The sequence below is a fragment of the Gasterosteus aculeatus genome, chromosome 4, assembly GCF_964276395.1.
Source record: "Gasterosteus aculeatus chromosome 4, fGasAcu3.hap1.1, whole genome shotgun sequence".
Lineage (NCBI taxonomy): Eukaryota > Metazoa > Chordata > Actinopteri > Perciformes > Gasterosteidae > Gasterosteus > Gasterosteus aculeatus.
The window spans coordinates 35209915-35223542 of NC_135691.1; the positions used below are offsets into that span (position 1 = coordinate 35209915).

Sequence of the window (13628 nt, forward strand, 5' to 3'; positions counted from 1 at the left end):
TATCATGCTAGCCAGGTAGTCTAATAGTCTGCCAGCTTGTTACCATGCTAGCTAAATAGCCTAATTATTCTGCCAGCTTGTTACCATGCTAGCCAGGTAGTCTAATTGGTCTGCCAGCTTGTTAGCATGCTAGCCAGGTTGCCGAATTGATCTGCCAGCTTGTTAGCATGCTAGCCAGGTAGTCTAATTAATATGCCACTTTTTATTGCCATGCTAGCATGGTAGCCTAACTAGCCTACCAGCTCATTACCATGCTAGCCATTTTTTAGTTTCTTGCGGAAGGGTTAGGGTTCACTGTATTACTGTGATGTTTGCCAGCCTGGTTTTATTGTGGACTTTATTTGTAAATATGTGGAATAAATGTTTAAATAATATGTTTTTTTGCGAGAGGGGGGTTGCGCTGCTGTGCCACGCTGCGCGCAACCAGTTTTGTACTGTATCTACTTTACAGAACTCAACACTTTTCTAGTGAGTCTTGGTTCAATTTTATTGTGGTGGAAAATTATTATTATTAATAAAATATTGTAGTTGTTCATCTTCACGTATTGTTCTTCCAAAGAGTCTGCGCTGAGAGTAAACACACAAAGCACAAGTTTGGAATTCTTTTACTTTTTCATTTGATCTAAATCCATTACATTTTTTATCTCAATTTTGATGTGATCCTGTTTTACGGTTTTAGAATAAAAAAATGCTCAGATACTGAGTATGAAAAGTAAAAGTATTATAATCCTTGCAAATTAATTCCGGATGGAAGTCCTGTGATTAGAAGGTGGTTACCATGACGTCCCAGGAGGCTCACTCAGAGATGCTAAATGCAGTGTTTGGAGAAGGACGATGATTTGACGTCACGGCTCAGGAACCGTTGCAAAGCACCTTGTCATGACAACCGGCGATAAGTAATTCCAAGTAGCTGTGTTTGGATTAACGCACATGGCAGAAGACACTGAAATCCAACACACACACTGTACACTCAGGAAGGAAGAGTCCAAAACATAATTAATAAAAAAAATAGAAAACCCCAAATACCGCAGTTTGATAAGGTTAACATTTTGGTTCTGGTTAAAGCTTGAATGTGTCGCAGGCGGATTCTCGCCTGTAATTGACAAGATAATTAGTTTGTCGTGGTAATGAGCAGCAGCCATGTGATTGGAGCAGCTGTGCTCCTTATTAGCAGGAGGCGGGGATTAGCGGGATGGACATGGCTGCTAATAATAGAAGCTAGCGTCAAGCTAAGATGCTATCAGCCTAGAGCAGCCGCCGCAGCCTGGCTCAAGGGCTTTACCCACAATGCAGCAGTCCTGTAGGGTGTGGTTGATTGACAGCTGGTTATTCATAGAAAGCCGGTACTAAGAGCTTATTTAATTATTTTTTGTTGAAGGATTTTGAGTCTTAAACAGCACTACTTGTACTGGTTTAATACACTGACAATGTAGAAGTATTAATACAAGCACACTTCTAAACATCACCACTGCCGCCACTGAGAAAGTATCAATCACCAGAGTAAATAAATGAATTAACACTGGGAGGCTGTCATAAACACCTGCTGACTCACCTGTGGTTCTGCTAACAGAGGTTAATAACAAAGTTTCACACAAATACATTATATTAGAATAAGGTGCACAGCTGGGTCGTTTTTGTCCATCCATCATAGAAAGAGCACACATCATTTAATGCATTATAAAGAAATGAAAACCATTGCATTTAATTGTTCCTATTTAATTAGTTGTATAATAGGGAGAAGTATAAGAATGACAGTAAATAAAAAATATTTTACTTAAAATTATTAATAACAGTAATTATAATATATATAGCAGCATTCGTACTATTGTGCAGAAGCTGGAACTTTACTTCACGTATGGAACGCTGAGTAAAGTGTAAAACATTTAGGCATAAAACTTATGGCCCAAAATGTCCAGAAAATATGAGGATGTCCAAAGCATTCGGTTGCCGTGGCAACGGTCCACCTGACTGAAGGAGAGACGTCTCTCTGTGGAGGTTAATCTGAAGCTGCAGCTCTGATGTGTGTGTTTCTATTTAAATCAGGATGTAGCTCAGCAGGAGCACACACACACACACACACACACCAGTAACCTGATAGTGTGTGACTTGCTGCAAGGGATTATGGGTCCAAATTAATATCCACTTACTGTCGAAATGTTAAACCGGCTCCACTCGCGTTGCAGGTGTAAACCTTTGATTTTTATTGTATTTAATGCAATTCAGGATTCATGAACCAGAATGTTGTAAAATAGTTTTATATATATAGTACTCAAAAAAAAACAACTCATGTATAAATACTCTGATAATACTATAAGTGTTATCAAAATATCAAAGGTAGAAGTTCTCATCGTGCAGCACCTGTTTTCAGACTGAATATTTCTGAATATTATGGTTCAGCAACTTAATTCCAATATAACAATTTCTCGGCTGAAAGTGTGGTTTTAGTATCGAACAATGCTTGTTAGCAATTAAAAAAATGTAATGCATCAATAACTCAAACTACTTTAAACTGTCATAGTAAGTAAAAGTTCTTTGTTCGGGTCGAATGTTCAAGCTTCTGGAACCTGAACAAAATGGAACCAGTTATAGAAACTGTCTCTCTGTTCAGATGAACTCAAGCAAGCGCTCACTGATCTGCTCCAGGGTCTCTGAGGTCAGGACCAATGGAAAACTGTGTGTGTGTGTGTGTGTGTGTGTGTGTGTGTGTGTGTGTACTGTATATGTCTGTCTGTTTGTGTGTTTGCAAGGTGTCAGATTTGTCAACCCAGAGGTCAGTTTATTTCCAGCGTCTCTCTCTGTCTCTCTGTGTTGACTCGGTACGGTGTCTTTACTACGTTGATTCAATCAGACTGTAGCTACAGTGACCAGCTGTCTCCGGTGTTCACTGACATCTTCAACATCTCCCTGGAGACCACGTACCAGCCTGCTTCAAGGCCTCCCCCATCACCCTGTGTGACTCCCCCGTCACCACTGTGGATTCCTTCCGTTTCCTGGGCTCCATCATCACCCAGGACCTCAAGTGGGAGCAGAACATCAGCTCCATCACCAAGAAGGCTCAGCAGAGGTTGTTCTTCCTGAGGCAGCTGAAGAACTTCAACCTGCCAAAGACGATGATGGTCCACTTCTACACGGCCATCATGGAGTCCATCCTCTGCTCCTCCATCACCGTCTGGTACGCTGCAGCCACAGCCAAGGACAAGGGCAGGCTGCAGCGTGTCCTCCGCTCTGCAGAGAGGCTGATCGGCTGCGATCTGCCGTCCCTGCAGGACTTGTTCACTTCTAGGACCCTGAAGGGGGCTAAAAAGATGGTAGCCGACCCCTCTCACCCCGGACAAAACCTGTTTGTGCCCCTTCCATCTGGCAGGAGGCTGAGGTCCATCAGGACTAAGACCTCCCGCCACACCAACAGTTTCTTCCCGTCGGCAGTCGGGCTCATCAACAGAGCCGGTCCCCCACTGACTGACTATAACATTCCACCGGTCACTCCCCTTCACACTGCACATGCACATACCGTAAATTCCAGACGATTGAGGGCACCTGAATATAAGCCGCAGAAAAACCATTGCTGACGCAGAGTCGTCCAGTTCTTCACATTGCCGTCTCCAACGTCTCACCATTGATGACAGCTGACATTAATGGCAAGTTCATGGGCAGCCAGTGGTGTAGTCTACGTGATACGCAGGTATACGCCGTACACCCACTAGGAAAAGTCAAGCATTCCCGTATACCCACCAACAAAAGCTGGATGATGCGAAACAACATCGTTGTGACCGAACGTTCTAACCGTCATTCATGGCGTGTCCCTTGTGTGTCCCTTGTGTGTCCCTTGCGTGTCCCTTGCGTGTCCCTTGCGTGTCTTTTCACACTTCCTTGTGTGCGTCGACCCATTTTTGTAGACTAGCGTCTAAAGCTCTGCAGCCTCCTGCAGCAGCAGGCTGTGATTGGTCTGCTGACTACCTCCTTTAGAGTCTCACGTCTCCGTTTTCACAGCACAATACGGCCGTTATTAAAAGGAAGAACGTTTACGAGAGAACGGATCAGATTGAAGAGCTTTTGAGGGAAGAAATGCGTAAATATGAGCGCTTGTACGAGCCGTCATTGGCGGACTATGAGGACGCCGGACGGCCTCTGATTCATGGAGGGAGATCTCCACAAACGAGGGAACAAAGTCGTGGAGGAAAATACGGGACAAATGTGTCCTTGATGAAAAGCAGCAGTGTGGATGCACGGGGCAATAAAGTCTATGATCAATAAATAAAGCAACCAACCACACACAAAGACGTGACTCTCTAGGTCGTCTTCAACAAAACACGTGACTCCACCTGTTGTTCTGGAGGTGAATCGCTCTGCAACACACGCGAGACTTTACAACCAGGAAGTGAAACCAGCGCGTCGGCGCGTAAAGACGCAGAAACACGCGGCGGCCTTTAGCCGGTAAAACATGATCCATTAGCCGCATCGTTGTATACGCTGCAGGGTTCAAAGCGTGGGGAGAAAGTAGCGGCTTCTGGTCTGGAGTTTACGGTAAACATGTCACTTCCATGTGTATTGTACCTTTATGGTTCTTGCACTATGTTGTCTTATCTGTCTCGTTGTCCATTGTCTTAGAGGCAACCACCAAGTTAAATTCCATGGATGTAAATTACAACATATTCTGGTGATAAATGTTTCTGATTCTTCAGGATCTGCTGCTCCCTAGTGGTTAGAAGCTGTCATCACACACAGTTGGATCATTATTTCTACTATTATAACTATCATTATTATCATTGTTATGCTTTTTTCTTAATAATAATCATTATTATAATTAATTATATTATTATTGTAATTATTATCATTACTGTAGTTATAGTAATAAATAGATTTTGTTAGAAGATAGATTTTTCTTTCACTTGAATTTCTACATACAGGCTCAAAGGAGTCAGTGGTAACAAAGTACATTCACTCTGGAACAAATTGGATGTACTTTCTCTAAGTACTTTAATGTCATGCTACTTTATACTTCATCACATCTCACATGAGTTCATTCAGAAATAATTGCAGTAACAGTCACAATCTTGAACATGTTCCCGTACTTTTACTGAAGTACTTCCTGGGAAGTACTTGAATACCACAGTTAAAGTAGTACAACCTGTGGAAAGGAGCAAGTAGTGGGCAAAATGTAAAAAAGCCATGGGTTAAAAATATAAAGTAAGTCGCTTTGGATGAAAGCGTCAGAGAAATGACGCGTAACGTATTGATCTGCGTGTAGTTCCATAGTTTGTCCTCCTGATGTCAGCAGAGAGTTTCACAGTATTGTAATAAAGTTGTTATGACCTCGGCTCATTAGACGTATCTTGTAATATGCTTTGAACAGTCGGGAGCCTTTTGAACATGATCAGTTTTGACCCCTGATGCTCCGACAGTCTATGAGCTTTGTAAACATCAACATTCTCTAAATACAACATCTTACTGCAGTTTAAAATACGTATTTTCTATTCCACTCACTTCGTTACCAGTAACCATTAAAGGAACTGCAGCATAACTCGTCTCAGACGGACAGGTTTTCTGAAAGAATGCCTCATGTTCTCAGAACTCTACAGCACACAATGGGCCAAACCGCTCAATTCTCCTGCAAAAGGAAACTTTACATTCAAAACAATGTTATTTCTTCTCAAAATGGTATTTGGTTTTCAAATGACAAACACAAAGCATCACATGAACAGACGTTCATAAGAACCAGTGGAACACTGATGGAAAACACTTCTTCTCCATTCATCATCGTGACTGAGGCCTTTTATTGTTCAGCGTTACACGTCCTACAGACAGTACACACATAAGTGTGTTGGAAAATATATGAGAATATTGTTTTTATACTCAGAACACACAAATACACGGTAACAAATATATTATACAATGTATGTATAATACAATGTATACAGTGTACATCCCATTACGAAGAAGCACAAAACTGCACATACCAAACAACAGTATTTACTGTACAGTTACAGTAAAAAACAACAACTATGCTGCATGTTGAGAGCATCAATTGTGGGACTCACTTGCACATATTTACTGTATATCTCAGTTCTTCGACTCTTTCTGAATTGCGTTGAAATGGAACCCTGTAGACATGTCATTGTTTTCTACCATTTTTCCTTGTATTTGCTGTTATGCCGTTGTTTTCTAGGACCATGTTCATGATTTCAGTTTCCTGTTCAGGAGACAGAACACGTCCCCGACCACCTTGTGTTGGTAATCTTCAATTCTACCAAACAAATAGTAAAATACTGTAAATACAAAGTAAGTATACATGTCCTAAATACTGTAAACATACTTTACAGTATTTTTACAGTCCACAGGCTGTACTACTGTACTTATTGAGTACTGTATTGATGTGCAGTACTTCAATCCTCTAGTGAGAGAAGATTTCTTACCGGATGATGGATGCCACAGAGTACCTGCTCACATGTGGCTGTACTCTGCCAGCCAATGAGGGCGTTGTTGACCACATGACCAACCACAGTGGCTCGGCTCTCATCAGACATTACGCTCCTCGTCCTCGTCCTCCTCCTCTCACTCCTCTGGCTCTGCCTCTGTTTCTATTGTTGCCTCCATTGAAGAGCTCACCTGTTGCCCTTTCATGCTGAAGCTCAGATCGCTGATTGTAAAACGGCGTGGCGGCTGTCTGCCCGTGTGAGGAGTCAGAGTGCACATTTGATTGGCAGTGTGTTCCTTGTGAAAACAAGATATTTTCTGTATGAATATTGTGCCAAAAGCCGAGAATTGTGTGTAGTGTTTTGAACAAAGTGTGTTTTAGACCTGCGGTTTGAGCGTGAAGCAGGACTTGTGCTTGTAGTTTAGCAGAACGGGTTCAGGGGGCTGGTGATGGAGTCTCATGTTGTGGTCGTCGTGTCTCAGGTACCAGAATTTGTGTGTAAAGAATTGAGAAAAACTGTAATCTGACCTCCAGAACTTACTGAGACCAGCAGAACACTTCATACATGCGTCAAAATAAACTCCTTCCACCAGATTCTCACTCAGAAAACATGCGTGTCACTCAGAACACACTGACCTAAAAAACACTACGACAGGGAGCGTTACATACAACATGTTTCCATCCATCGTGAAACCACTGGGACGCAGAGGGAACCCACGCAGACGCCACGCAGAAAGGCCACTGGGCGGAGTCAAACCCAGGACCTTCTGGCTGTGAACCACCACGCCGCCCAGATTTTAATTTCAATTTTATTTGTGTTGAATTAATTAAAACGTGTGTGACCAGTGAATCAGATGTGATTAGTTTTCCTGCACATCTGGAAAGTTTCAGCCTCTCCCTCCTCACCTTTGGATCCTAAAACACAACAATCACCGTTCTGTAACATGTTCTGTAACATGTTCTGTAACATGTTCTGTAACATGTTCTGTTACATGTTCTGTAACATGTTCTGTAACATGGATCACGTCGCCTGTTGTTTTGCCAGAAAACTTGAACTATTGAAGCAGCTGCTGAGCGATGCAGATGTGTCTGCAGCCTCCGGCCGTGTTCACAACATTTATGTCATCAGACATCAGCGCTCTTGGTCTTCCTCCCCTTTGTGTTATGAAAAATATCCTGCAGATACACAGTAGTTTGCTGTTTGTGTCGGATGAATGTGTGAAGAGTTTTGGAAATGTGGTTTGAGTATTGAACAATGTTTGTTAGCGAAAAAAACTGTATTTATTGCATTTTATTCCACGAAAATCTCTAATATTTATCTCCAAGGAATAGTACTGAGAAATACTCTCTTTTTAAACTATGAACCTTTCTTGATGAACAACGTTACATTTGAGTGTGGAGTCTTCTCTTTTGTTTCTGGTGCCTTTGTGGCCGTGAACCCGCTCAGAGCTTCCTCTGCAACGGGAAACGACGCAGACCTTCATGGAAATGCCACAGTGCATCTCTGTCTGTGTGTGTGTGTCTGTGTGTGTCTGTGTGTGTGTGTCTGTGTGTGTCTGTGTGTGTGTGTCTGTGTGTGTGTGTCATGACACTAGAGTCAGCATCTCCACGGAACCTTTAAAACGCTTGAGGAAAAACCTTTTCCTCATGAAACACGTCCAACATCACATCGATTCTCCACAAACATCAAACCTATTAAAACATTTCAGTTTGGTGAACAACACACAATAAATTCCATTTGTTTGAAAAAAAAATAAGATCTAAAATATATGTACTTCATCATTTTCAGTCCTTTCACCTCAAAGACAAATTGTAAATAATAATAATCTCCTCTTAAGAATTAATTTAATCTTTAACTGAAGGTTCATTGTTGTTCCATTAATTCATTTTCTGATGATTTTGTAATATTCATATTATTATCAACTTAATTGTCTTTAAAGGTTGAACCTGCAAGTAAAGAAGCACAAAACTGAACTAAATATAGATATAAATATGATGAGAGATGCATAATAATTAGATAACTGATTCATTATTGACTACAAACAAGCAGTCGGGGGATTGCTGCAGGAATCCAACCCCCTGCTGTGACGTCACTTCCTGTGACATCACTGCTGGTAAATAGCAGGTGGTTTCATTACTGTAACTCCGCGGCCGCCTTTTACCCACAATGCACCGCGGTGGCTGTGCTTCCCCAGCCTGCAGAGCCGTGCTGAGAGGAGCTCGGCCTCCTCAGACGCACCAAATGTTCAATTCAAGTGTTTATCAGTGAAGTAATGTAATGTAAAAGTACTTTGAGTCCAGCTGTCCGTCAGTAAACAACAAACAAAGGAGACAACAGGAAGGAGACACGACACGTAGCGAAAAGCCCCTTATTTCCCTCAGAGACCAAGCAGAAGAAGAAAGTACCAGAAGAGGATCGAGCAAAGAGCAAGAGAGAGCTCCCGCACGCACGCACGCACGCACGCACGCACGCACACACACACACACACACACTCACCTTTTGTTTGTGTGGTTGTTTTGTGTGGAGGTTTCAGTGTGAGTCAACTTGTTGCAGAAGCTGCTGCAGGAGAAACGAGCGTGTTAACGCTGCCTTTATGCTAATGTGTTAATATATATATATATATATATATATATATATATATATATATATATTATATTATATATATATTTATATGTGTAAGGGCTAAAGGGCGGGTGTGCATATTAACACTGTTATTGATTATTATCAATAATAACCTTTTGAAAGTGCTTCTCAATAAAAACATGTTAATTTATTGTGGATTTTTAATTAAATTTATATTCTAATATTGTACATTTGTCATTGTTTAACATTGACTTCAGTATTTCTACTCCACAGCTATAGTTCACTTTACAATAAACCTAAAAAGATCTATTATTATGAGAAGCCCGACTCTTTATATTCAGCTGGAGGCTTGAAGAGGAAAAACTCTCCAATATTTCACATTAAAGATTTTAAAAATGATAAGTCCCGGGAAAGCAAGCAGCAGGTCGGGAACGTTTGAAGGTCTTCTGATGGTTGAGAATCACCACGGAAGCAGAAGGTGACGTTCGTTCAGTTTTATTCGGTGTGCATTCGTCTGCATGTGCCAATCAATAAATACAATCAATAAATAATCAACACTACAGCAGTATGATTATTAAATAGATACATTAAATACAAAATAAATATAGAAAACCTGTCAGTAAGATACAGATATCCCTGCAGAGGGTAGTAGATCTACTACAGCAGGTACCTTCAGTTCAGTACTTCACCTGAACATTCACTCGCAGTACAAGCTTGTTAGTATTTAGTACTTGTGTACTTTGTACCACTAACAATTAAATAAACCATGATTCTATTAGAAGTTTGTTCAGTAAAACATGAGGAGAAAGTACTTCTGTGTGATAGTTGATTGATTTTGTTGATTAAGTTGAAAACAATTAATTAGGTTTCATGAATATTTCACAGGATTAAACCGACGCGCTTCAAACTACAACAACAACAACAACAAGTATTAGGCTTATTGTCACTGTAATAAATATATACCTAAATACGTTCTTAAGAAACCTCTTAATACAGGAACACATTTGAAACTTCAGATTTAATATATTTGGTTTTCCTAACGTCCCTCACTATTTGATGTTTTTTGAATTAGTCATTAAACGTCCTGGTTGATATCTGCTGCTTCAGGCTCTCTGACGGGTTTTGAGCCTCTTGGCTTGCCGTCGCCTCCTCCTCCTCTCGATGTCGCCCAACGAGCTCGCCTCCTCGTACAGCCGCGGCAGCTCCCACAATGCTTTGCTCTGGACAACAAGGTTGTCCATCTGCAGGGGGCGGAGACATAAGGAGAGACCGTTAACTTCAATTATTTCATCCACCGGGTCTGAAACAAAGTTCATCATCATCTCGCATTTGTAAACTCTGGATTGAACTTCCAAAGGCGTCATTCCTTTGTGGTCCACATAGACCTTCAGTGAGCCTTTGTAGTCCACATAGACCTTCAGTAAGTCTTTGTAGTCCACATAAACCTTCAGTAAGCCTTTGTAGTCCACATAGACCTTCAGTAAGTCTTTGTAGTCCACATAGACCTCCAGTAAGCCTTTGTAGTCCACATAGACCTCCAGTAAGCCTTTGTAGTCCACATAGACCTTCAGTAAGCCTTTGTAGTCCACATAGACCTTCAGTAAGCCTTTGTAGTCCACATAGACCTCCAGTAAGCCTTTGTGGTCTACATAGACCTTCAGTGAGCCTTTGTAGTCCACATAGACCTCCAGTAAGCCTTTGTAGTCCACATAGACCTTCAGTAAGTCTTTGTAGTCCACATAGACCTCCAGTAAGCCTTTGTGGTCTACATAGACCTTCAGTGAGCCTTTGTAGTCCACATAGACCTCCAGTAAGCCTTTGTAGTCCACATAGACCTCCAGTAAGCCTTTGTAGTCCACATAGACCTCCAGTAAGTCTTTGTAGTCCACATAGACCTCCAGTAAGACTTTGTAGTCCACATAGACCTTCAGTAAGTCTTTGTAGTCCACATAGACCTCCAGTAAGCCTTTGTAGTCTACATGAGCATTGCTCACTCTACCTGGATGTGTTTGAGAGCCCTCAGTTGCAGCAGAAGCTTCTCCTGCTCCTGGTAGCGGTGCTTCCTCAGCTCCTGGACCTTCTTCAGGATGTAGGTGAGCTCCGTCCTGACGTTGTCTCCGGGGGCAACGGAGGCAGGAAGCCCGTTGCTCTCGTCCGTCTTGGGAGCCGGCGTGGGAAGCTGCTTCAGCATCTGGCCAAGCAGCTGGTCGTACGTCTCCAGAACGGCGCCCACAAACACCTGTTTTGCCTAAAAGAGAGAAACCAGAAAACAGGTCGTTGGTCTTCACATCGCTTTTATTTCAACTTCACTGATGAGTCATCATTTGCAATGTGTCTTTGTGGACAACATGTCTCAACAAAATAACCCTAGGAAGTGTTTAGGAAGGACGTCGTCCTACACAACAACAGATGGTGTCAGACAACAACGGATTTAAACGTAGTTCATTAGCTATTTTTCTGTGAGGATCTTTTAAACCCTGAAGGTGGGGGTTCTGTGGCCTGACTAACCTGTGAAGACCTTCTCACACGGTGGAGAGAAGCTGTGTGGTTTCCCACGCTGGGGCTAAATGAGGTGCATTGTGGGCTTGAAGGGAAATGCCACTCACTGAATCTGAATCATTCGTATCAGACTCCCACATCACTCATCAGGATGCAAAAGGCTTCCAGCCTGCGTCGTCGTGGGGAGGGTAAACCCAGAGCGCCGCTGGGTGGGAGGCCTCCAAAAGACAAACCGGGTTCAGGTCCAGTTGAAAACCTTCCGAGCGACATGTGATGTCTATGTACTCACAGGTTCATTTACAGCCGGCTAGCAAAGCCTCCACTTAATCTAGATCTCATGTCAGCAACCACACGACCGCTGCAGACTCAGAGATGCTTTTCATCATCGGCGGCGAAGAGTGAAAGTCTCTTTCTGAGCCTGAGATCAGCCGAGCGCGGAGCGCTGCACCGTGCGGAGCGACCAGGAAGCGGAAAAAACCCACAGGAACCTCAGCGGCGCGATAAAGAAACTGTTCGGTGTTCGATCGTGACATCACGAGGCTGCTGACGCCGCCAATAATAATGAGGAGGGCCGACAGGAGAAGGTGCAGGGGTCAAAGGTTAGGGAAGCAACGTCTGTGAGATCTGTCTCGATGTGTGTGCGTGGAGACTGTTAGCTTAGCATGAAGACTGGAAGCTCAGGCAAACCGCTAGCATGGCTCCGTCCAAAGAACGAACAAAAAACAGCAACCGACCACGTCGATGAGCTGCTGTTTTAAAGGTCACAGTTCAGTTGACGTTCCCACGACCGCCTGCGGGACACATCCAGACTTTATGCTCCCACATGTGGATGTAAACAAGTTGTTATTTACCCCCATTTCACCAGGCAGTGGGTCTTTGGAGAACACTGGCTTCCCGTTAAATAGCTCTCTCTGTGAAATCTTCTGCAAAAGGAAGAAGAATAAATATCAATCATTGTGATGGTGCATTCAGGGACCATAGAACAGTGCACTGGTTAGAGGCGTCTGTGGCAAAGCGCATTCAATAATAAAACTATGAACATTACTGTGAAAAGCTTCTTACGGTGAGTTCAAGGACAGTCAGATATATAATTTCAGAGGTTTTCTTAAGAAGTGCTTCTAAAATATTTATCAAAAGCAAACGAGGAACAAAAACCAACCATGTTATTATATCATTTTAGTTTCACTGTTTTGCTCTTGGTTGTCAATTTTAAAATGTTTTACACTGGAGTGCATTAAACCTGTCTTCGTGGTGCATTCAAGGACACTCTGACATCTGAAATATGTCTGCCATCTGTTGCAAAGCAAGAAGACCAAAATACAGCGTGAACACGTGGTTTCCTGAACTCAAAAGTTATCCTTCTGTTAAACCCTTTGAAGCCGGATTGTCCTTGAATGCACCATCAAGGAAGCGTACTTCCCTGTTCCTGAAGGGCACATTCAATTCAATCACAACCGCTCTTTAAACGTACTTTGAGTAAACCGAAGAACAAGTTTATGTTGCAGTACTCACATAGTGCCGCAGGAGGTTGTGGATGGTCTTGTTCATCTTTGGGGGGACGTAGGCACCTCGGACCTGGGACACAATCAGCCAGAGGGACACGCTGACCACCGCTCTCACCGTGGCAACCATCTTAATCAGCGCTTGTAGGGTGACAGCCGCCGCTCGCCGCTTCGATCCCTGAGCTTCTACACGGCCTTTTTCTGCGTTCCAATCCTCTGGTTGAGGAGCATAAATGACCCGGTGTCTTTTGTCTCTCCAGGGTCGAGTGACTCTTTGCTCTGAAGTCGTGTGGAACTGTTTGACTTCATGTGAAACCTTTCATTTATAACTCAGGAGAGACGTGGGGGGGGGAGAGAGAGCGGGTGATGCAGCGCAAGGTGTGAAATGTGGTTGTGCAGTTTCCTTTAAATCAACAAAGTTCATAGAAGTGTGTGAGGGGTCTCCCACCCGCGCACAGCGAGCGCTGGCTCCCCGCACAGACGCACACGGGCCTCTCACTGGTCTCACTGGTCTCACTGGGAGCGCCGGCGCTCGGCCCTGCAGCCCAGTGGACGTTCGAGTGGAAGCGACGGCGTCCGGCGGGAAGCGCCACGGACCCTTCGTTCTTATCCGAGGTCACAGACATGA

General features: G+C 43.1%; 1 protein-coding gene across 1 annotated transcript; it reads right to left on the minus strand.

Moving 5' to 3' along the window:
* Positions 1–9478: 9478 nt before the first annotated feature.
* LOC120816919 (interferon gamma) lies at positions 9479–13343 on the minus strand. The gene is made up of 4 exons (XM_040172602.2): positions 13011–13343; positions 12350–12421; positions 10999–11247; positions 9479–10240 (listed from the first exon to the last, which is right to left on the minus strand). The coding sequence occupies exons 1-4, from the start codon at positions 13128–13130 to the stop codon at positions 10103–10105; spliced, it is 579 nt and encodes a 192-aa protein (XP_040028536.2). The 5' UTR covers positions 13131–13343; the 3' UTR covers positions 9479–10102.
* Positions 13344–13628: the final 285 nt, after the last annotated feature.